At 51.3% G+C, this 22,208-nt stretch overlaps 1 protein-coding gene across 2 annotated transcripts in view; it reads right to left on the bottom strand.

Annotated features, from left to right (window-relative positions):
- Positions 1-22,208, bottom strand: part of LOC142311254 (uncharacterized) — a 47,779-nt gene that overhangs the window by 13,715 nt on the left and 11,856 nt on the right. For both annotated transcript variants that reach the window (XM_075349491.1, XM_075349492.1), the window contains exons 3-6: positions 20,658-20,849; positions 20,449-20,572; positions 5,364-5,461; positions 5,166-5,277 (exon numbers count right to left, since the gene is read on the bottom strand). In XM_075349491.1, coding sequence (XP_075205606.1) covers positions 5,166-5,277; positions 5,364-5,461; positions 20,449-20,572; positions 20,658-20,849 — 526 coding nt within the window. The remainder of the gene's footprint in view (positions 1-5,165; positions 5,278-5,363; positions 5,462-20,448; positions 20,573-20,657; positions 20,850-22,208) is intronic.

Genomic DNA, 22,208 nt, shown 5'->3' with positions numbered 1-22,208 from the left:
GCCTGGGATGTGGACTGCAGATATGGTGGACTTGGAGTCCTCCGTCCACTGGAGGATTCGTTGAACCTCCAACATTGCCAGACGGCTGTGAGTCCCGCCCTGGTGATTGATGTAGGCAACCGCTGTCGCGTTGTCCGACTGAACTCGAATGTGCCTGCCCGCCAACAGGTGGTGAAAGGCTAGGAGAGCTAGAAACACAGCTCTGATCTCCAGCACATTGATCGAGAGGGCTGATTCGGACGGAGTCCAAGTGCCCTGTGCTCGGTGATGGAGAAATACTGCTCCCCAACCGGAGAGGCTGGCATCCGTGGTGAGGATCACCCAGGACGGAGTCAGGAAGGAGCGTCCCTGTGACAGAGAGAGGGGCCGAAGCCACCACTGAAGGGAGCTCCTGGTCTGTGACGACAGAGCCACCTGCCTGTGCAAGGAAGAGATCCGCTTGTCCCAACAGCGGAGAATGTCCAGCTGCAGGGGACGCAGATGGAACTGAGCAAAGGGAACCGCTTCCATGGACGCCACCATCTGACCCAGCACCTGCATGAGGTGTCTGATGGAATGACGGCGGTGCCTCAGCAGAGAGCGCACCGCCAGACGAAGGGACTGCTGTTTGACTAAGGGCAACTTGACAAGTGCCGGCAGAGTCTCGAATTGCATCCCTAGGTACAAAAGCACCTGGGTCGGGGTCAGAGAGGACTTGGGCAGGTTGACAAGCCACCTGAACTGAACTAGCGTGGCGAGAGTGAGAGAGACACTCCGCTGGCAGTCTGCACTGGATGAGGCCTTGACTAGAAGGTCGTCCAGGTAAGGAATCACTGCCAACCCCTGGAGGTGCAGGACCGCAACCACTGCTGCCATGACCTTGGTGAATACTCGAGGGGCCGTGGCTAAGCCGAAGGGGAGAGCCACGAATTGGAAATGTTCCTCTCCGATCGCAAAGCGTAGCCAACGCTGGTGTGAGACCGCAATAGGCACATGCAGATAGGCATCTCTGATGTCGATGGATGCCAGAAAATCTCCTTGGGTCATTGAGGCAATGACCGATCTCAGAGATTCCATGCGAAAGTGCCGCACCTGAACATGCTTGTTGAGAAGCTTGAGATCCAGGATGGGTCGGAAGGAACCATCCTTTTTGGGGACTAGAAAGAGGTTTGAGTAGAAACCGCTGAACCGTTCCCGGGCGGGAACCGGTACAATTACTCCGTTGGCCTGCAAGGATGCCACGGCCTGAGAGAAGGCGGCGGCCTTGGAGCAGGGGGGAGTGGACAGAAAAAATCTGTTTGGCGGGCTGGAAGAAAATTCTATCCTGTAGCCGTGGGAGATGATATCCCGCACCCACTGATCGGAGACGTGTTGCAACCACACGTCGCCAAAGTGGGAGAGCCTGCCACTGACCAAGGACGTTGCTGGCGCGGCCAGATAGTCACGAGGAGGCTGCCTTAGTGGCAGCGGCTCCTCCGGTCTTTTGAGGACGCGGCTTTGCGCGCCAGTTGGATTTACGATCCTTGGCTGCGGTAGTGGACGAGGCCGAGGGCTTAGAGGATGACCAGTTAGAGGAACGAAAGGAACGAAACCTCGATTGGTTCCTGCCCTGGACAGGTTTCTTGGCTTTAGTTTGTGGCAAGGAAGTACTCTTCCCGCCAGTAGCTTCCTTAATTATGTCATCCAGCTGTTCCCCAAACAGCCGGGACCCAGCAAAAGGGAGACTCGCAAGGTACTTCTTAGAGGAAGCGTCTGCTTTCCACTCTCGAAGCCACAAGATCCTGCGGATCGCGAGGGAGTTAGCGGAGGCCACCGCCGTGCGGTGAGAAGCCTCCAGGATGGCAGACATGGCGTAGGATGCAAAAGCCGAAGCTTGAGAAGTTAAGGCATCCGTCTCAGGAATAGAGTCCCTGGAGAGGGAATGAATCTCCGCCAGAGAGGCAGAGACTGCCTTAAGAGCCCACACTGCCGCAAAAGACGGGGAGAACGAGGCTCCTGCCGCCTCATATACAGACTTGGCCAGAAGGTCAACCTGGCGGTCAGTGGGATCCTTAAGAGAAGTGCCATCAGCCACAGCTACGACTGTGCGGGCTGAGATTCTGGACACCGGAGGGTCTACCTTTGGGGACTGGGCCCATTCCTTAACCACCTCTGGTGGAAAAGGAAAACGGTCATCTGAACTACGCTTCGGAAAACGTTTGTCAGGACAGGCCCTGGGCTTGTTAACAGTGGTGTGAAAGCTGGAGTGGTTAAAAAACATACTCCTAGGTTTCTTAGGAGAGGTAAACTGGTGTACCTCTACCAGAGAGGGATGTTCCTCTGACTCTTGTGGGTTGAGGTTCAGTACGGAGTTAATGGACGCAATCAAGTCACTAACATCCGCATCACCCTCAGACAAGTCAATGGGGTACATAGAGGTAGCGTCTGAGCCCACAGTAAACGAATCCTCCTCGCCCTGCACCTCGGCTTGTGAATCAGAGCCGTGGGACGAGGAAGGAAAAGGTTCCCTGCGTCTCCGTTTAGGGGGACGGGGTCCTAGGACATGCTCTGAGGGCTCTGCAGAGCTCGGAGCAGCCGAGGCACCCTGAGAAGGGGGCTGATGCATGGACAGCAGTGTCCGGGACAGCTGCCCCATGGAGTCGGCAAAAGACTGGGAAATAGCTTGTGAAAAGGAAGCTACCCAAGCCGGGGGTTCAGCCACCGGGGCCGGAGCAGCCGGAGGGACCCCTGAGGAGGCTCCAGGCTGAGACACAAACATGTTAGCACAGGCATCACAATGTGGGTATGTGCTTGGCTCTGGCAGAATGAGCTTACATGCAGTGCATATAGCGTACATGTTTGCAGCCTTGCTTCGGGTGACAGACATGCTGCTGAGGTGGAAGCTCTTCAGCAAGAATACACTCCTGTAGAATGCCCTGAGAGTGTAATAAAAGTCCACAACCGAAGGTTGTGGCTTACCAGCCCGCTCTCTGTGTGCCCTCCGGATTCCACAGCTCAAAGACCTTGTGAAGCGTCAGCCTTCCTAACAGTATGCAGCTGCAGCATCCAGCGCCTTCCAGTGTAAGAACACTGAGAAAATGGCGCTGGGAGAAGGAGGGGGGGGCGTGAATAAGCCCAAGAGCGGGAAAAACGGAGGGCAGAGAGATACAGGGAGAGATACAGGGGAGGGAACATCTCCCCAGAGAGGAGTGCCCTCCCCTCTGCTGGTCGGGCGGTGGGCGGCGCTGTATGCAAAACATGCAGAGAAGCCGAAACCGAAATTAGGCCCAAACTGAAGCCGGGGCCTAGATTTTAAAATGCGGCCGACGAGCAGGCACCTTCGGCGCGGTTCTCAGGGGAAACCCCCAGAACCGGCCGGAATTTACAGTAACGCTAAAACACATACTGTCCCCCTAATAAAAGTACCCGGGACCCCTGAAAAACGTCTCAATACTTAGCTTTTGAGACGCAGGGCCAGTCCCTGAGTGGGGGTTAAACGCTCCTTCCAGCAGGAACCAGACAGGGCTGCGGATGGAGACCGGCCTTCTGCAAGCAGAGAGGACCGTGGAAGCTCCCACTTCAACCCAGAGCCTCTCAGAGGATGTGAAGGAGCGCGGCATGTGAAGGCTCCAGCCTTATAAAGTCAACCTTAACAGCACCGCCAACAGAGTGGGGTGTGAAGGGACATGCCGGGAGTCCAGACTGGACCCGCTTTTCTTCCAAATCTTTAAAAATAAAAATGAAAAAAAAAATATCAGAGAATGCAAGTGTGTGTACCTCCTGAAACACAAAGCATTGAACTGGGTAGATTGTCATCCAGGGGGTGTATATAGCCCGGAGGGAGGAGCTACACGTTTGAGTGTAGTACTTTGTGTGTCCTCCGGAGGCAGAAGCTATACACCCATGGTTTGGGTCTCCCATAAGGAACGATAAAGAAAAAGCCTGTGCCTTGGCCCCCTTGCTTTTTGCAGACGACATGCTGTTATCTCCTCTTAGCAAACAGTGAGGGTATATAGCCAAGCAAATACTGCGGCCGAGCAGAGCAAATGTATACCCAATATGGATATATATATATATATACACTGCGGCACCCAGGGGGGCCAGCACCTGTAACAGGTGCGGCTTACCGACCGCGCTCAGCGGTTGTGTGTCCACCAGATTCCCTGCCTGGGCCTCCCAGAGTTGTGGAGCTCTATCTGAAGTTCTCCTCCGGCAGCAGTGATGATAACAATGGCTGCCAGCGTTCTGAGAGGAGGAGGGAGCCGTGGGCGTGCCTCAGAAAGTGCGGGAATCTGGTGCCCCACGGTGCTCAGTGAGGGGGGAGGAGGATACTAAGTATGCTCCAGCCCTCACCGCTGACGTTCAGTCTAGCGTCCCGCCCTTGCCCCTGACTGGCAGGCCCGGGGGCGGGAATATGCGGTACTAGGCCGCAAAAGCCGGGGACTCGATTTATAAGCGCGGCCGGCAAACAGGCGCGGTAGTCCCGGCGACCCCAAACACAGAGCAGCTGCTGCAGCGTCCGATCCACAGGCGCTCTATGCGCCGTCCCCAAGGGGACACAGAGTACCTCAGAGAAGCAGGGCCTGTCCCTGATGACATCCAGTCTCCTGTCCGTCAGGTTCCCACAGGGGCTGCGGAGGGAGCCCGGTCCCAGTGCCTGGTGACCGGTTAGGATCCCACTTCTCCCAGAGCCCCTAAGGGATGGGGAAGGAAAACGGCATGTGGCTCCAGCCTTTGTACCCGCAATGGGTACCTCAACCTTAACAGCACCGCCGACCAAAGTGGGGTGAGAAGGGAGCATGCCGGGGGCCCTGGGGCCCTCTTGTCTTCCATCCGATAAAGTCAGCAGCTGCTGCTGACTAAAATGTGGAGCTTGCGTGAATGTGTGCCTCCTTCAACACAAAGCATAAAACTGATGGGCCCGTGATGCACGGGAGGGTGTATAGCAGAGGGGAGGAGTTACACTTTTTAAAGTGTAATAACTTTGTGTGGCCTCCGGAGGCAGAAGCTATACACCCAATTGTCTGGGTCTCCCAATGGAGCGACAAAGAAATGTATTTAATATCACATTAATATCTGATAACATAATTATGTTCGAAAAAATAATATTTGACTAATGCTGCATAAAATTACACTTGGAGGGTTCATAAAGAACTGTAATAGACATTTGAGGACAGCATTTTCAGCATTTAGTGATTTTTACTCACCCGAAATGATAACTACATTAATTTCCTCCTCCTTAATCTGCTGATCGGTACTTAGACAAGCTTGTTCTTCCTCGTCTGAAGCATCGTTTTTAATAGGAGTCAGATCTTCATTCTGCACAAAAACGGATGGTTATATACAGACATTTTTAATTTAATTACTGTAACTGACTTATATGTAAAAGAATGTCTCTCCTCTACCTGACAATCCTGTGGATTATTCTCATCTTCTACTGCACAATCCTGGGAATACGGAGGACTGGGACATCTCTCTGGTGGATTTCCCATACTTGAGTCATCTGTAGGAGACACACAGTGACCAAATGCCCACAATTTATTAATATTTTACCAACATTTGCAGTTACATGAAATAAATGGCAAAATTGCATATTTCTTTGGACCTTTGACCGCATTTGTCACTTTACAAATGTGGACATGGTATTTAGAGTGATCATTGCACACATTTTTTGGGTGTAAGTCTTTACCTGCTCATAGCAAACAAAATAATGTTCTGCCTGTAAGAGGTGACAATATGCCTGCATCTGTTAACCCCTTCACGACCGGCCGATTTGTCGCCATTCTTCTTCTGAGACACATAACTTTTTTATTTTTCAGTCAATATGGTCAATGTGAGGGCTCATTTTTTGCGGAACGAGCTGTACTTTTAAATTAAACCATAAAAGTTTTACCATATAGTGTACTGGAAGACGGAAAAAAAAATTCCAAATGCAGAAAAATTGCAAAAAAAGTGCGATAGCACTATTGTTTTTGAGATATTTTATTCACTGTGTTCACTATATGGTAAAACTGATGTGTCGGTGTGATGCCTCAGGTCAGTGCGAGTTCGTAGACACCAAACACGTATAGGTTTACTTTTATATAAGGGGTTAAAAAAAAAAATCGGAAGTTTGTCCGAAAAAAGTGGCGCACGTTTTACGCCATATTCCGTGACCCGTAGCGTTCTCGTTTTTCGGGATCTATGGCTCAGTGACTGCTTACTTTTTGCGTCTCAAGCTGATGTTTTTAACGGTACCATGTTTGCACAGATGCTACGTTTTGATCGCCTGTTATTGAATTTTGCGCAAAAAGTTGTGTCGACAAAAAAAACAAAACGTAATTTTGGCGTTTGGAATTTTTTTGCCGCTACGCCGTTTACTGATCAGATTAATTGATTTTATATTTTGATAGATCGGGCATTTCTGAACGCAGCGATTCTAAATGTGTGTATATTTTTTATTATTTTAACCCTTTAATTTTCAATGGGGTGAAAGGGGGGTGATTTGAACTTTTAGGGGTTTTTTTTTACTTTTTTTTTATTTTACTAGTCCCCCTAGGGGGCTATAGCGATCAGCAATCCGATCGCTCTGCCCTATCTGCTGATCACAGCTACACAGCTGTAAACAGCAGATACACTCACTCTCTGATTCACTCAGCTCCGGGCCGAGTGAAACCGAAAGTGACTCATGATAGCTATAGGCATCACCACATGACCCTGTGCTACCATGGAAACCACCGAAAGTCACGTGATTACGTAACGTGACTTCCGGTATCGGGCGATAAATAAAAGTTTACCGCCGATGCAGTTTAAATGGCGCAAATGGCACATATTGACAGCGCCATCTAAGGGGTTAAACGGCACGAGCAGATAACGATTCTGCTCGTGCCTAGCAGGCACACATCTCAGCTGTGAAAGTCAGCTGAGATGTGCGCCGATTACTGAATGCTGCCGGCATCAGATCGCGGGCAGTAATACTATGACCGCTAGGACGTAATATTACTGCCCGTGGTCGTTAAGGGGTTAAAGGGAACCTGTCACCAGATTTGGGGTCTTTAAGCTGCGGCCACCACCAGTGGGCTCTTGTATACTGCATTCTAACATGCTGTATATAAGAGCCCAGGCCGCTGTTTAGAATGTAAAAATCACTTTAAAATACTCACCTAAGGGGCGGTGCAGACTGGTCAAAGAGGTGGCGCCGTTCTCAGTGAACGGCGCCTCCTCTTTCGGCCCTTTGTTCTCCTTCTTCTGAAGCCGGGGTGCATGACGCGTCCAACGTCATACACAGTCGCCGGCATGGAGGTCCTGCGCAGGCGCATTTTGATCTGCCTTGCTCAGGGCAGATCAAAGTATTGTAGTGCGCCTGCGCAGGACCTCAATGCCGACCTGTGTGTATGACGTAGGACGCGTCAAGCACCCCAGCTTCAGAAGAAGGACAAAGATGGCCGAAAGAGGAGGTGCCAGTCATGGAGAACAGCGCCACCCATTTGACCAGTCTGAACCGGAGCGACCTCCTATATGAGTATTATAAAGTGATTTTTACATTGTACACCGCAGCCTGTTAGAATGCTGTATATAAGAGCCCACTGGTGGTGGCTGCACCTTATAGGCCCCAAAATCTGGTGACAGGTTCCCTTTACACCTGTACCTAAAATGTCCTTTCTAAGAAGGGAATTTTGTTACTTACCGTAAATTCCTTTTCTTCTAGCTCTTATTGGGAGACCCAGACGATTGGGTATAGCTGCTGCCCTCTGGAGGCCACACAAAGCACTACACTAAAAAGTGCAAGGCCCCTCCCCCTCTGGCTATACCCCCCCGTGGTATCACGGGTTCTCCAGTTTTAGTGCCAAAGCAAGAAGGAGGAAGCCAATAACTGGTTTAAACAAATTAACTCCGAATAACGTCGGAGAACTGAAAAACCGTTCAACATGAACAACATGTGTACCCGCAAACAACCAAGAAATCCCGAAGGACAACAGGGCGGGTGCTGGGTCTCCCAATAAGAGCTAGAAGAAAAGGAATTTACGGTAAGTAACAAAATTCCCTTCTTCTTCAGCGCTCTATTGGGAGACCCAGACGATTGGGACGTCCAAAAGCTGTCCCTGGGTGGGTAAAGAGATACCTCATGTTAGAGCTGCAAAACAGCCCTCCCCTACGGGGATGTCACTGCCGCCCGCAGGACTCTTCTACCTAAGCTGGCATCCGCCGAAGCATAGGTATGCACCTGAAAATGTTTGGTGAAAGTGTGCAGACTCGACCAGGTAGTTGCCTGGCACACCTGTTGAGCCGAAGCCTGGTGTCGTAGCGCCCAGGACGCACTCACGGCTCTGGTTGAATGGGCTTTCAGCCCTGAAAGAACCGGAAGCCCTGCAAAACGGTAGGCTTCCAGAATTGGTTCTTTGATCCATCGAGCCAGGGTGGCTTTAGAAGCCTGCAACCTCTTGCGCGTACCAGCGACAAGGGCATCGGAACGGCGTACGGGCGCCGTGCGTGAAATGTAGATTCTGAGTGCTCTCACCAGATCTAGCAAACGTAAATCATTCTCATACCGGTGAACCGGATGAGTGCAAAAGGACGGTAAGGAGATATCCTGATTAAGATGAAACGAGGATACTACCTTAGGGAGAAACTCCGGAATGATGCGCAGCACTACCTTGTCCTGGTGAAAACACCAGGAAGGGAGCCTTGGATGACAGAGCTGCCAGCTCAGACACTCGCCGAAGCGATGTGATCGCAACGAGAAACGCCACCTTCTGTGACAGGCGAGAAAAAGAAACTTCCTTCAGAGGCTCGAAAGGCGGCTTCTGGAGAGCAACTAGAACCCTGTTCAGATCCCATGGATCCAACGGCCCCTTGTACGGGGGTACGATATGACAAACCCCCTGCGGGAACGTGCGCACCTTAGAAAGACGTGCTAGACGCTTCTGAAAGAACACGGATAGTGCTGAGACTTGCCCTTTGAGGGAGTCTAGCAACAAGCCCTTTTCTAACTCCTATTGTAGGAAGGAAAGAAAGATAGGCAATGCAAATGGCCAGGGAGACACTCCCTGAGTAGAGCACCAGATTAAGAAAACCTTCCACGTTCTGTGGTAGATCTTAGCAGACGTGGGCTTCCTAGCCTGTCTCATGGTGGCAACGACCCCTTGGGATAATCCTGAAGACGCTAGGATCCAGGACACACAAGCCACACAGTCAGGTTCAGGGCCGCAGAATTCCGATGGAGAAAACGGCCCTTGAGACAGTAAGTCTGGTCGGTCTGGTAGTGACCCCGGTCGGCCGACCGTGAGATGCCACAGATCCGGGTACCACGATCTCCTCGGCCAGTCTGGTGCGACGAGTATGACGCGGCTGCAATCGGATCTGATTTTTGCGCAGTACTCTGGGCAAGAGTGCCAGAGGTGGAAACACATATGTGAGCCGGAACTGCGACCAATCTTGCACTAAGGCGTCTGCCGCCAGAGCTCTGTGATCGCGCGATCGTGCCATAAATGCCGGGACCTTGTTGGTGTGCCGAGACGCCATTAGGTCGACGTCCGGCCCCCCCCCAGCGGCAACAGATTTCCTGAAACACGTCCGGGTGAAGGGACCATTCCCCCGCGTCCATGCCCTGGCGACTGAGGAAGCCTGCTTCCCAGTTTTCTACGCCCGGGATGTGAACTGCGGATATGGTGGATGCTGTGTCCTCCACCCACATGAGGATTCGCCGGACTTCCTGGAAGGCTGCTGACTGCGTGTCCCTCCTTGGTGGTTGATGTATGCCACCGCTGTGGAGATGTCCGACTGGATTCGGATCTGCTCCCTTCTAGCCTTGGAAAGTTAATAGGGTAAGATACCCTGCCCCGATTTCCAGCACATCGAACTGAAGGGTGGACTCCTGCTGAGTCCACGTCCCCTGAGCCATGTGGCGGAGACAAACTGCTCCCCACCCTGACAGACTCGTATCTGTCGTGACCACTGCCCAGGATGGGGGCTATGGCAATGAGGTGGGAATAAGCCACTATTGCAGAGAGTCCTCGGCCGTCAGGGAAAGGGAGACTTCCCGTCCAGGGAGGTTGACTGCCCATCCCATTTGCGGAGAATGTCCGATTGCCGTTGGCGCAGATGAAACTGCGCAAAGAGAACTGCCTCGATGGCTGCCACCATCTTCCTTAGGAAGTGCATGAGGCGCCTTAAGGGGTGCGACTGGCCTTGAAGGAGAGACTGCACCTCTGTCCACAGTGAACGCTGCTGGTTCAGCGGAAGCTTCACTATGGCTGATAGAGTATGAAACTCCATGCCGAGATACGTTAGTGATTGAGTCGGAGACAGATTTGACCTTGCCAAATTGATGATCCACCCGAAAGTCTGGAGAGTCTCCAGCGTAATATTCAGGCTGCGTTGGCATGCCTCGAGGGAGGTTGCTTTGACGAGTAGATCGTCCAAGTACGGAATCACTCCGTGAGAGTGCAAGACTGCTACCACTGCTGCCATGACCTTGGTGCCCACCCGTGGGGCTGTCGCCAGACTGAATGGCAGAGCTACGAACAGAAGATGTTCGTCTCCTATCACAAAACGTAGAAAACGTTGGTGCTCCGTAGCAATTGGCACGTGGAGATAGGCATCTTTGATGTCTGTTGAGGCAAGGAAGTCTCCTCGAGACATTGAGGCAATGACGGATCGGAGGGATCCCATCCGGAACCGCCTGGCGTTCGCATGCTCGTTGAGCAGTTTCAGAACCAGAACAGGACGGAAGGAACCGTCCATTTTTGGAGCCACAAAGAGATTGGAGTACAAACCCTCGCCCTCGTTCCTGAGGGTGGACAGGGATCACCACTCCTTCTGCTCTTAGAGCGTCCACCGCCTGCAGCAGGGCATCTGCTCGGTGGAGAGGTGGGGCCGTTCTGAAGAATGGAGTCGGAGGACGAGAACAGAACACTGTCCTGTGCACGTGAGCACAATGTCCGTCACCCACCGGTCTGTGACCTGTGGCAGCTAAATGTCGCCAAAGGCGGGGGAGTCTGCCATCAACCGCGGATGCGGAGAGAGGGAGAGAGCTGAGAGTCATGAGGAGACCGCCTTGGTAGCGGTTCCTCCGGCTGCCTTCTTTGGGCGTGATTGAGCCCGGCCGGAATCTGAGCCCGTCTGAGGTTTTGTAGCCCTTTTGCACGAGGACAATTGGGACCTGCCCGAGCTTGGGAAGGACCGAAACCTCGACTGTACTTTTAGGACAGCATTAATAGGGTAAGTCGCAGTGCAGACATTGCGGCGCAAGAACCGCTGAAAAGGTTAGGTTGCCTATACGGCTGTGAATGCCGGAGCAACCGACACGCCGATAGCCTCCTAGACAGATTTCAACCAGAGTCCATCTGTCTGTGAATGGCATCTATAAGTGAAGCCCCATCTCCAGTGCAACTATGGCTCTATATGCAAGCCTGGAGATTGGAGAATCCACCTTTGGACCCTGGGTCCAGCGCTGACCACGTCAGGGGAAAAAAGGGATAACGTGTATCCTAAAAACGTTTGGAGAAGACGCTTATCTGGTAAGCGTGGTGTTCCTGGACTGCTTCTCTGAAGTCAGCGTGGCCAGAAAAATACTCAATATCTGCGTGAGACACTGAAAAGGAACTTCTCCTGTTCGTCTCCTATCTCCACTGGGGGAGCTGAGGGAGGAAGATCCAACCTTCCATTGGTGGACGGTATAGGATCATTCCGTATGGCGTTACCACCCGGTGTATCCGGATTGAGAGCGATGTCAGTATCAAAGCCCTGAAGAGCTGCCTTTTGTTCAAGTAGATTGCCCATGGGTGCAAGTCTCTAAATTATGACTACTCCGTCCCTGTCCATGGACAGGGTTGACAGGAGGTTTCTTTGGCCACAACTAGTAGAGCCCCGGCAGACGAAGTGCTAGAGACCCCGGCAGACGACGTGCTACAGGGGAGCATGCACACAATGGGACGGTGTCATGAACAGCATCCCATGTAGTAAAAACAGCACTGAAAACTGTGTTGCTTTTTTGCCGCTGCCGACTAGCTATCTAGAAGTATATAGCCAAGATTGGTGACCGTACATTGCAATGTATAGCATACAGGCATAAAGTACAAATGACCACTGCAGCCCAAGCAATACAAGCAGCATAGAAGCCTGTGCCCTGGCACCCCTGCTCTTCTGCTGCTGTATACTAGTCATCTAGGGGAATATAGCCCAGAAGAGTGACCCTACAGTGCAATGTATAGCATACAAGCACAAGTACAAATGAACACTGTGAACACTGCAGCACATGCAATACAAGCAGCATAGAAGCCTGTGCCCTGGCACCTCTGCTCTTCTGCTGCTGTAGACTGGTCATCTAGGGGAATATAGCCCAGAAGAGTGACCATACAGTGCAATGTATAGCATACAAGCACAAGTACAAATGCACACTGCAGCCCATGCAATACAAGCAGCATAGAAAAAAACCTGTGCCCCAGCACCCTTGGTTTTCTGCTGCTGTAGTCTAGCCATTCCAGGAGAATATAGCTAAGACTAGCGACTGTACAGTGCAATGTATAGCATATCAGCATAAACACAAATGAACACCTCAGTCGTGCAAAAGAAGCAGCCTAGAAAGCCTGTGCTTTAGCACACCTGCTTTCCTGCTGCTGATGTGTCGCTCCCCAAGCGGGCATATAGCGACCTATGCAGTTAAAAACAACACATGTATACACTGCATATATATTGTGGTCAGCACTATGTGTGCCCTTACCGCCCGCCTATAAGCGGGTGTATGAACGCCACTGTCCTGCCTTGGTGCCCCGAGCTCTGTAATGGCTGCCGGCTTCTTCCCCAGCTCGTGTGAGGAGGGGCGGGCCGTGGGCGTGCCCCAAGGCAGAGCGGGAATCCGGCGCCCGACAGTGTGCAGTGAGAGGGCTGGAGCATGTAAAAAGGCTCCAGCCCTCGGCGCTGCTGATTGCTCAGCGCCTGTCCCCTTCCCTGAGTGACAGGGAGGGGGCGGGAACGAAGCGGCACTAGGCCGCAGAAGCCGGGGACTGGAGTTATAAGCGCCGCCGCCGTAAAAGCGCGGTCGGCGCCCAGTCCCCGGCGAACTACAAGTCCCAGCCGCGCCGCCGCTCCCGGAGCGTCCGGCGCGGTATTTCCCAAAACACAAAGTCACTCAGCAAGGCTGCAGTGACTGTAACCCTTTACTGTCCCCGGCGCACTAGCACACCCAGCAAGTCTGGAGTGTGCTGTGCCTGTGTGTACGGGGACACAGAGTACCTGTAATGGTGCAGGGCCATGTCCCTGAACGGTACTCCAGCTCCGTATCCAGCAGGTTCAAATGGGTCTGTGGATGGAGCCCGGCATCAGAGCTTTGAGGCCGGCAGGATCCCACTTCCTCAGAGCCCCTCAGGGGGATGGGGAAGGAAAGCAGCATGTGGGCTCCAGCCTCCGTACCAGCAATAGGTACCTCAACCTTACAACACCATCCAGGGGTGAGAAGGGAGCATGCTGGGGACACTATATGTGTCCTCTTTTCTTCCATCCGAAATAGTCAGCAGCTACTGCTGACTAAAATCTGTGGAGCTATGCGTGGATGTCTGACCTCCTTCGCACACAAAGCTAAAACTGGAGAACCCGTGATACCACGGGGGGGTATAGCCAGAGGGGGAGGGGCCTTGCACTTTTTAGTGTAGTGCTTTGTGTGGCCTCCAGAGGGCAGCAGCTATACCCAATCGTCTGGGTCTCCCAATAGAGCGCTGAAGAAATATCTATTTCCTGCTGTTGTGCAAATGGAACAGACGACAGGTGAGCAGCAACTAGCAAGACGCCCCCTATAAAGGAGCGGTTCTGCAGGTGGTGACCACAGACCATTTCTCTGTTCTCATCCTTTTTGGCTGTTTTGGTTACTTTTGCATTTTGTCACTGCTCTCACCCCTAGGGTAGCATGAGATGGTGTCTACAACCCACAGAAGTTGCTCAGGTAATGCAGCTCAACCAGGATGGCACATCAATGCGAGCTGAGGCAAGATTAGCTGTGTCTGTCAGTGTCCAGAGCATGGAGCAGATACCAGGAGATAGGGGTTGTACTCCAGGAGATGCAGAGGGGGCCACAGGAGGACAACAACCCAGCAGCAGGACCGCTACCTCCTCCTTTGTGCAAGGAGGAACAGGAAGAGCACTGCCAGAATCTACAAAATGACCTCCAGCAGGCCACTAATATCCATGTGTCTGTTCAATCTATCAGAAATATAGACTCCATGAGGGTGATATGAGGGTCCGACGACCACAAATGGGTGTTGTACTTACAGCCCAACACAGAGTAGGGCTATTGGCATTTGCCAGAGAACACCAAGACTGGCAGATTTGATATTGGTGCCCTGTGCTCTTCATGGATGAAAACTGGTTCACACTGAGCATGTGACACATAAGAGTCTGGAGACGCCTTGGAGAATGTACTGCTGCCTGCAACATCTTCCAGCATAGTTTGGCAGTGGATAAGTAATAGTGTAGGGAAGCATTTCTTTGGAGGGCTGCACAGCCATGTGCTCGCCAGAGGTACATTGACTGCCATAAGGTACCAGGATGAGATCCTCAAACCTATTGTGAGACCATATGCAGTGGGCCTGATGCAATCAAATGCTTATCCTCATGTGGTTCAAGTATCAGCAGTTCCTACATGATGAAGGCATTGATACTATGGACTGGCCCGCCTGTTCCACAGATCTGAACCCAATCGAGCACATCTGGGACATCATGTCTCGTTCCATCCACCAACACAATGTTGCACCACAGACTGTCCAGAAGTTTACTGATGCAGTAATCCAGGGCTGCGAGGAGATCCCTCTGGAGAACATCCTCCGCCTCATCAGGAGCATTCCCAGGCGTTGTCTGGAGGTCATACATGCACGTGAAGGCCACACACACACTACTGAGCATTATTTTCTTGCCTTTAATCATTTCCACTTAAGTTGAATCTGCTGGTAATTTGATTTTCCCCTTTGATTTTGAGTACCATTCCAAATACAGACCTCCATGGGATATTAATTTTGACTTACATTGGCCATTTTAATATTTTATTGTGCTCAACGTATTCCATGTAATGAATAAAGATTTGCAACTAGAATATTTCATTCATTGAGATGTAGGATATGGTAAGTTAGTGGTCCCTTTATTATTTTGAGCAGTGTATATATAGATATATATTTTTTTTAAATTTACTTCATGAGATGTTTTATTTAAGAGGTGCTGCTGTCACTCACCCTGCTTCTATCTCCAACCACTTGATGATATCTTGTTTCACAGTTAAAAGGTGTGGCGGCGGGGAAAGAAGCAGAACATTGGCGCTGCACTTCTCCCATAGCTTTCAGTACCGAGGAACCATGACATCTTCAGAGGGCAGCGATGAATTAAACTGTTGTAAGTAACTGAAGAGCTGCTCCCCAATGAAGTTGTGTTCAAGAAGGGGTAATAGGCGCTGCTGGGAAGCGAGTGCAGCACCAGCCTCCTGTAACATCCCTTTTGAGGCATCTCTTAAAGAAACCATCATAGGAAGTAGAAGTTAAAAAAAAAAAAAATAAAACACAGGGAGAGGAGAAGAGTATTTTATAATAAAGCTAATTACAAAAAAGTGATTAAGGGGTAAAGATAGATATTTAGAAAGAAGGGAATTTTGTTTACTTACCGTAAATTCCTTTTCTTCTAGCTCCAATTGGGAGACCCAGACAATTGGGTGTATAGCTACTGCCTCCGGAGGCCACACAAAGTATTACACTTAAAAGTGTAAGGCCCCTCCCCTTCTGGCTATACACCCTCCCGTGGGATCACGGGCTCCTCAGTTTTAGTGCAAAAGCAAGAAGGAGGAAAGCCAATAACAGGTTTAAAGACAAATTCAATCCGAAGAAACATCGGAGAACTGAAACCATTCAACATGAACAACATGTGTACCCGAAAAAAACAAAAATCCCTAAGAAAACAGGGCGGGTGCTGGGTCTCCCAATTGGAGCTAGAAGAAAAGGAATTTACGGTAAGTAAACAAAATTCCCTTCTTCTTTTTCGCTCCTAATTGGGAGACCCAGACAATTGGGACGTCCAAAAGCAGTCCCTGGGTGGGTAAAAGAATACCTCGTGATAGGGCCGTCAAACAGCCCTGTCCTACAGGTGGGCAACCGCCGCCTGAAGGACTTGTCTACCTAGGCTGGCGTCCGCCGAAGCGTAGGTATGCACCTGATAATGCTTGGTAAAGGTGTGCAGACTCGACCAGGTAGCCGCCTGGCACACCTGCTGAGCCGTAGCCTGGTGCCGTAATGCCCAGGACGCACCCACGGCTCTGGTAGAATGGGCCTTCAGCCCTGAAGGAACCGGAAGCCCCGCAGAACGGTAGGTTTCAAGAATTGGTTCCTTGATCCACCGAGCCAGGGTGGATTTGGAAGCTTGCGACCCTTTACGCTGACCAGCGACAAGGACAAAGAGTGCATCCGAGCGGCGTAAGGGCGCCGTGCGGGAAATGTAGATCCTGAGTGCTCTGACCAGATCCAACAAATGCAAACCTTTCTCAAATTGATGAACCGGATGCGGACACAAGGAAGGTAATGTGACATCCTGATTGAGATGAAAGGGGGATACCACCTTAGGGAGAAACTCAGGAATCGGACGTAGAACCACCTTGTCCTGGTGAAACACCAGGAAGGGAGATTTGCATGAGAGCGCCGCTAGCTCGGACACTCTCCGAAGAGACGTGACCGCTACTAGAAAGGCCACTTTCTGTGAAAGACGAGAAAGGGAAACATCCTTCATAGGCTCGAAAGGCGGCTTCTGGAGAGCAATTAGAACCTTGTTCAGATCCCAGGGCTCTAACGGCCGCTTGTAAGGAGGGACGATATGACATACTCCTTGCAGGAACGTGCGTACCTGAGAAAGTCGTGCTAGGCGTTTCTGAAAAAATACAGAGAGCGCTGAGACTTGTCCTTTAAGGGAGCTGAGCGACAAACCTTTTTCCAACCCGGATTGCAGGAAGGAAAGAAAAGTAGGCAATGCAAAAGGCCAGGGAGAAACTCCCTGAGCAGCGCACCAAGATAAGAATATCTTCCACGTCCTGTGGTAGATCTTGGCGGAGGATGGTTTTCTAGCCTGTCTCATGGTGGAAATAACCTCTCGAGATAATCCTGAAGACGCTAGGATCCAGGACTCAATGGCCACACAGTCAGGTTCAGGGCCGCAGAATTCCGATGGAAAAACGGCCCTTGAGACAGCAAGTCTGGTCGTTCTGGTAGTGCCCATGGTTGGCCTACCGTGAGGTGCCACAGATCTGGGTACCACGATCTCCTCGACCAGTCTGGAGCGACGAGGATGGCGCGACGGCAGTCGGCCCTGATCTTGCGCAGCACTCTGGGTAACAATGCCAGAGGCGGGAACACATAAGGTAGCCGGAATTGCGACCAATCTTGAACTAAGGCGTCTGCCGCCAGAGCTCGGTGATCGTGAGACCGTGCCATGAAAACCGGGACCTTGTTGTTGTGCCGTGACGCCATCAGGTCGACGTCCGGCGTCCCCCAGCGGCGACAGATCTCCTGAAACACGTCCGGGTGAAGGGACCATTCCCCTGCGTCCATACCCTGGCGACTGAGGAAGTCTGCTTCCCAGTTTTCCACGCCTGGGATGTGAACTGCGGATATGGTGGAAGCCGTGTCTTCCACCCACGTCAGAATCTGTCGGACTTCCTGGAAGGCTTGCCGACTGCGTGTTCCACCTTGGTGGTTGATGTACGCTACCGCTGTGGAGTTGTCCAACTGAATTCGGATCTGCTTGCCTTCCAGCCACTGCTGGAAGGCTTGTAGGGCAAGATACACTGCTCTGATTTCTAGAACATTGATCTGAAGGGTGGACTCTTCCTGAGTCCACGGCCCTTGAGCCCTGTGGTGGAGAAACACTGCTCCCCACCCTGAAAGACTCGCGTCTGTCGTGACTACCTCCCAGGATGGGGGTAGAAAGGACTTTCCTTTCGACAAAACGGTGGGAAGAAGCCACCACCGAAGAGATTCCTTGGCCGCCTGAGAAAGGGAGACGTCTCTGTCGAGGGACGTCGACTTCCCGTCCCATTGGCGGAGAATGTCCCATTGTAGTGGACGGAGATGAAACTGCGCGAAAGGGACTGCTTCCATTGCTGCTACCATCTTCCCTAGGAAGTGCATAAGGCGTCTCAAGGGGTGAGACTGGCCTTGAAGGAGAGATTGCACCCCTGTCTGTAGTGAACGCTGTTTGTCCAGCGGAAGCTTCACTATCGCTGAGAGAGTATGAAACTCCATGCCAAGGTATGTTAGCGATTGGGTCGGAGTCAGACTTGACTTTGAAAAGTTGATGATCCACCCGAAACTCTGGAGAGTCTCCAGCGCAACGTTCAGGCTGTGTTGGCATGCCTCTTGAGAGGGTGCCTTGACAAGTAGATCGTCCAAATACGGGATCACAGAGTGACCTTGAGAGTGCAGGACTGCTACTACTGCTGCCATGACCTTGGTGAAGACACGTGGGGCTGTTGCCAGCCCGAAAGGCAGAGCTACGAACTGAAGGTGTTCGTCTCCTATAACAAAGCGTAGAAAACGCTGGTGCTCTAGAGCAATCGGCACGTGGAGATAAGCATCCTTGATGTCTATAGATGCTAGAAAATCTCCTTGAGACATTGAGGCGATGACGGAGCGAAGGGATTCCATTCGGAACCGCCTGGTTTTTACGTGCTTGTTGAGCAGTTTTAGGTCCAGAACGGGACGGAATGACCCGTCCTTTTTTGGCACCACAAACAAGTTGGAGTAAAAACCGTGACCTTGTTCCTGAAGAGGAACGGGGGTCACCACTCCTTCCGCTTTTAGAGTGGACACCGCTAGCCGCAGAGCATCGGCTCGGTCGGGAGGTGGAGAAGTTCTGAAGAAGCGAGTTGGAGGACGAGAGCTGAACTCTATCCTGTACCCGTGAGACAGAATGTCTCTCACCCAACGGTCTGTGACCTGTGGCAGCCAAATGTCGCCAAAGCGGGAGAGCCTGCCACCGACCGAGGATGCGGAGAGAGGAGGCCGACAGTCATGAGGAAGCCGCCTTGGTAGCGGGTCTTCCGGCTGTCTTTTTTGGGCGTGACTGGGTCCGCCAAGAATCTGAGCTCCTCTGATCCTTTTGAGTCCTTTTGGACGAGGAGAAATGGGACCTGCCTGAGCCTCGAAAGGACCGAAACCCCGACTGTCCTCTCCTCTGTTGGGGTTTATTTTGTCTGGGCTGAGGTAAAGATGAATCTTTACCCTTGGAGTGTTTAATGATTTCATCTAAGCGCTCCCCAAACAGTCGGTCACGAGAAAATGGCAAACTGGTTAAACACTTTTTGGAAGCAGAATCTGCCTTCCATTCTCTTAACCACAAGGCTCTGCGTAAAACTACGGAGTTGGCGGACGCCACTGCCGTACGGCTTGTAGAGTCTAGGACAGCATTAATCGCGTAAGACGCAAATGCAGACATTTGAGAGGTTAAGGGTGCCACCTGCGGAGCAGATGTACGTGTGACCGTGTCAATCTGTGTAAGACCAGCTGAAATAGCTTGGAGTGCCCATACGGCTGCGAATGCTGGAGCAAACGACGCGCCGATAGCTTCATAGATTGATTTCAACCAGAGCTCCATCTGCCTGTCAGTGGCATCTTTAAGTGCCGCCCCATCTTCCACTGCAACTAAGGATCTAGCTGCAAGCCTGGAGATTGGAGGATCCACCTTGGGACACTGGGTCCAGCCCTTGACCACGTCCGGGGGAAAAGGATAACGTGTATCCTTAAGCCGTTTGGAAAAACGCTTATCCGGATAAGCGTGGTGTTTCTGGATTGCCTCTCTAAAGTCAGAGTGGTCCAGAAATACACTTAATTTACGCTTGGGATACCTGAAATGGAATTTCTCCTGCTGTGAAGCTGTCTCCTCCACAGGAAGAGCAGGTGGAGAAATGTCCAGCATTTTATTGATGGACGCTATAAGATCATTCACTATGGCGTCACCATCAGGAGTATCCAAATTGAGAGCGGTCTCAGGATCAGAATCCTGATCAGCTATCTCCGCGTCATCATACAGAGAGTCCTCACCTGGACAGTATTCACAGGAGGTTCTGCCTGGGTCACCTCCAGCAGAGGCCCCGGCCGAGCAAGTGCCACAGGGGCCGAGCACTGCACACAGTGGGGGTCAGTGGAACCTGCCTGTATGTGTGCCTCCTTCGCACAAAGCATGAAAACTGAGGAGCCCGTGATCCCACGGGAGGGTGTATAGCCAGAAGGGGAGGGGCCTTACACTTTTAAGTGTAATACTTTGTGTGGCCTCCGGAGGCAGTAGCTATACACCCAATTGTCTGGGTCTCCCAATTAGGAGCGAAAAAGAAATGCATTTTATATAGTGGACCACTTCTTTAACAAATATTGCAAATCTCGCCCACCACCCTCCAATTTACTATGGCAGCCTTAATAAATAGGGCCTGTTGTATACAAGTAATGATCAAATCAAATAAAAATTACTCTCACCTTTAAATCAGTGTAAGTCACCTCCTACCTGCTAAAGGTGGGGGCTCATGGTTCTCCATCATGACGTCCTTGTACTGATCCTTGTGTTCTTCTATATACTCCCACTCCTCCATGGAGAAATGGACAGTGACATCCTGACACCTTATAGGAACCTGACACACAATGATACATTCATCATCCAGACACATCACCCCTTGTGTTACTGTATAATGTCACAGTATTCCCAGCAGCGCTCACCTCTCCAGTCAGCAGCTCAATCATCTTGTTGGTGAGGTCTAGTATTTTCTGTACATTGTATCCCTCAGGTACCAGGGGATGACTTGGAGGCTCCATTAAGGGGCTCCGACTCCTGCTCCATCCTTCTGACACATGGAGGTGTCTTCTGGTAATCACATGGTCACTAGATGTCTTTTTTACTAATCTGTAATCCTAAATATGTAGACAGCTTGTAAATATTACTGAATATTCGACCTGAACAAATCTAATCATGGACTAGTAAAAGACTCTAAAATTTAGGATCCAGCAATTGCTAAGCCCCAGTTTCTCAGTAGCCTTAGCAGCTCCTCAATAGCCGCAGGAGAAACCCTTCAGGAGTTACAACAATTTAAAAGAAATCTCCTGAGTTCTTACTTGGAACGTACGATATGTTTTTGTCTGTTGGTGAACCAATAAAGTCTGACCAATGTGTGGTTCACTCACCCTCTATTGTCTGAGTAGTGTTTTGCCCACGGGGAAGGAGTGTGAGTGTTCAGTGGGATGAGCCTTGGTCTCTGTGGTCTTTCTGAAGACAGCCAGGCCAGAGGACAAGAGCACCCACTGACCCTCGTGTCTCCACACCCTCTACTGGCAAAAAGCTATAAACAAGTAGCCCTTAGCAGTTGCACACTGTCAAATAATTGCTGTTCTTTGGTTTCTCTGGTGGGCCGAGTGGTCTTGTGACTAGTTGTGCCTGGAGAGATGGAGCTTGATGCTGTCAGTGGCAGCTTTCAGCTCCGTGCCTTCCACACCCTGTTTGCCTGGAATGATTTAGAGTTTTGGAGACAAAACTTTCTCTTGACCTACTATAGAGATTTTGAGGATCAATTTATTTTATGTCCCTGTTTTATTAAAAGTGATGTCATATGATATACCGTATTTTTCATTTTATAAGACGCACCGGATTATAAGACGCACCCCAAATTTAGAGGAGGAAAAAAGGAAAAAAATGTTGATGTTAAATTGAGGGTCCATCTTATAATCCCAGTTCAGCTTATATTAGCTCACCAGGGGTGAGCAGCAGTGGTGGAGCGGCTCAGGAAGTTCACAGGAGGCCGGGTAGGCGATGCTGCAGCCCAGGAGGGTTGGTGATGCTGCGGGCTTGGGGGTGTAGCGGTGGGCGCAATTGAATCCCTCGGTTATGGCTTACCAGGGTGACTGTGGTGGACCAAGGTCATAGGAGCAGGGTCACAGGACGCGATTTGGGGTGTCGCAGCGGGCGCCATTAATCTGCGTGCGGGCGGTCTGCGGAGGTGTCACAGGACGGGGTGCCTCAGTGGCAGGTATATTGAGCTGACTGCCGGCTCCATTGACTCACACGCGATTAATGAGATAGACTTCAGAAAATGGCCGCGGAGGCGGCGTGTGTGCAGATAGGACTCCGTGGTCATTTTCTTGAAGTCCATCGTGTCAATCTGTGCACACACTGCCTCCACGACTATTTTCTTGAAGTTCATCGTGTCAACTGCGGGCGATTTAATTGAGCCAGCAGTCAGCTCAATGCATCTGCCACCAAGACACCCTCGCAGCCCA

Source organism: Anomaloglossus baeobatrachus, chromosome 5 (assembly GCF_048569485.1).
Source record: "Anomaloglossus baeobatrachus isolate aAnoBae1 chromosome 5, aAnoBae1.hap1, whole genome shotgun sequence".
NCBI classification, from domain to species: Eukaryota; Metazoa; Chordata; class Amphibia; order Anura; family Aromobatidae; genus Anomaloglossus; species Anomaloglossus baeobatrachus.
Note: the sequence above shows the minus strand (reverse complement) of the source record. Positions and strands in the feature narration are given on the sequence as shown.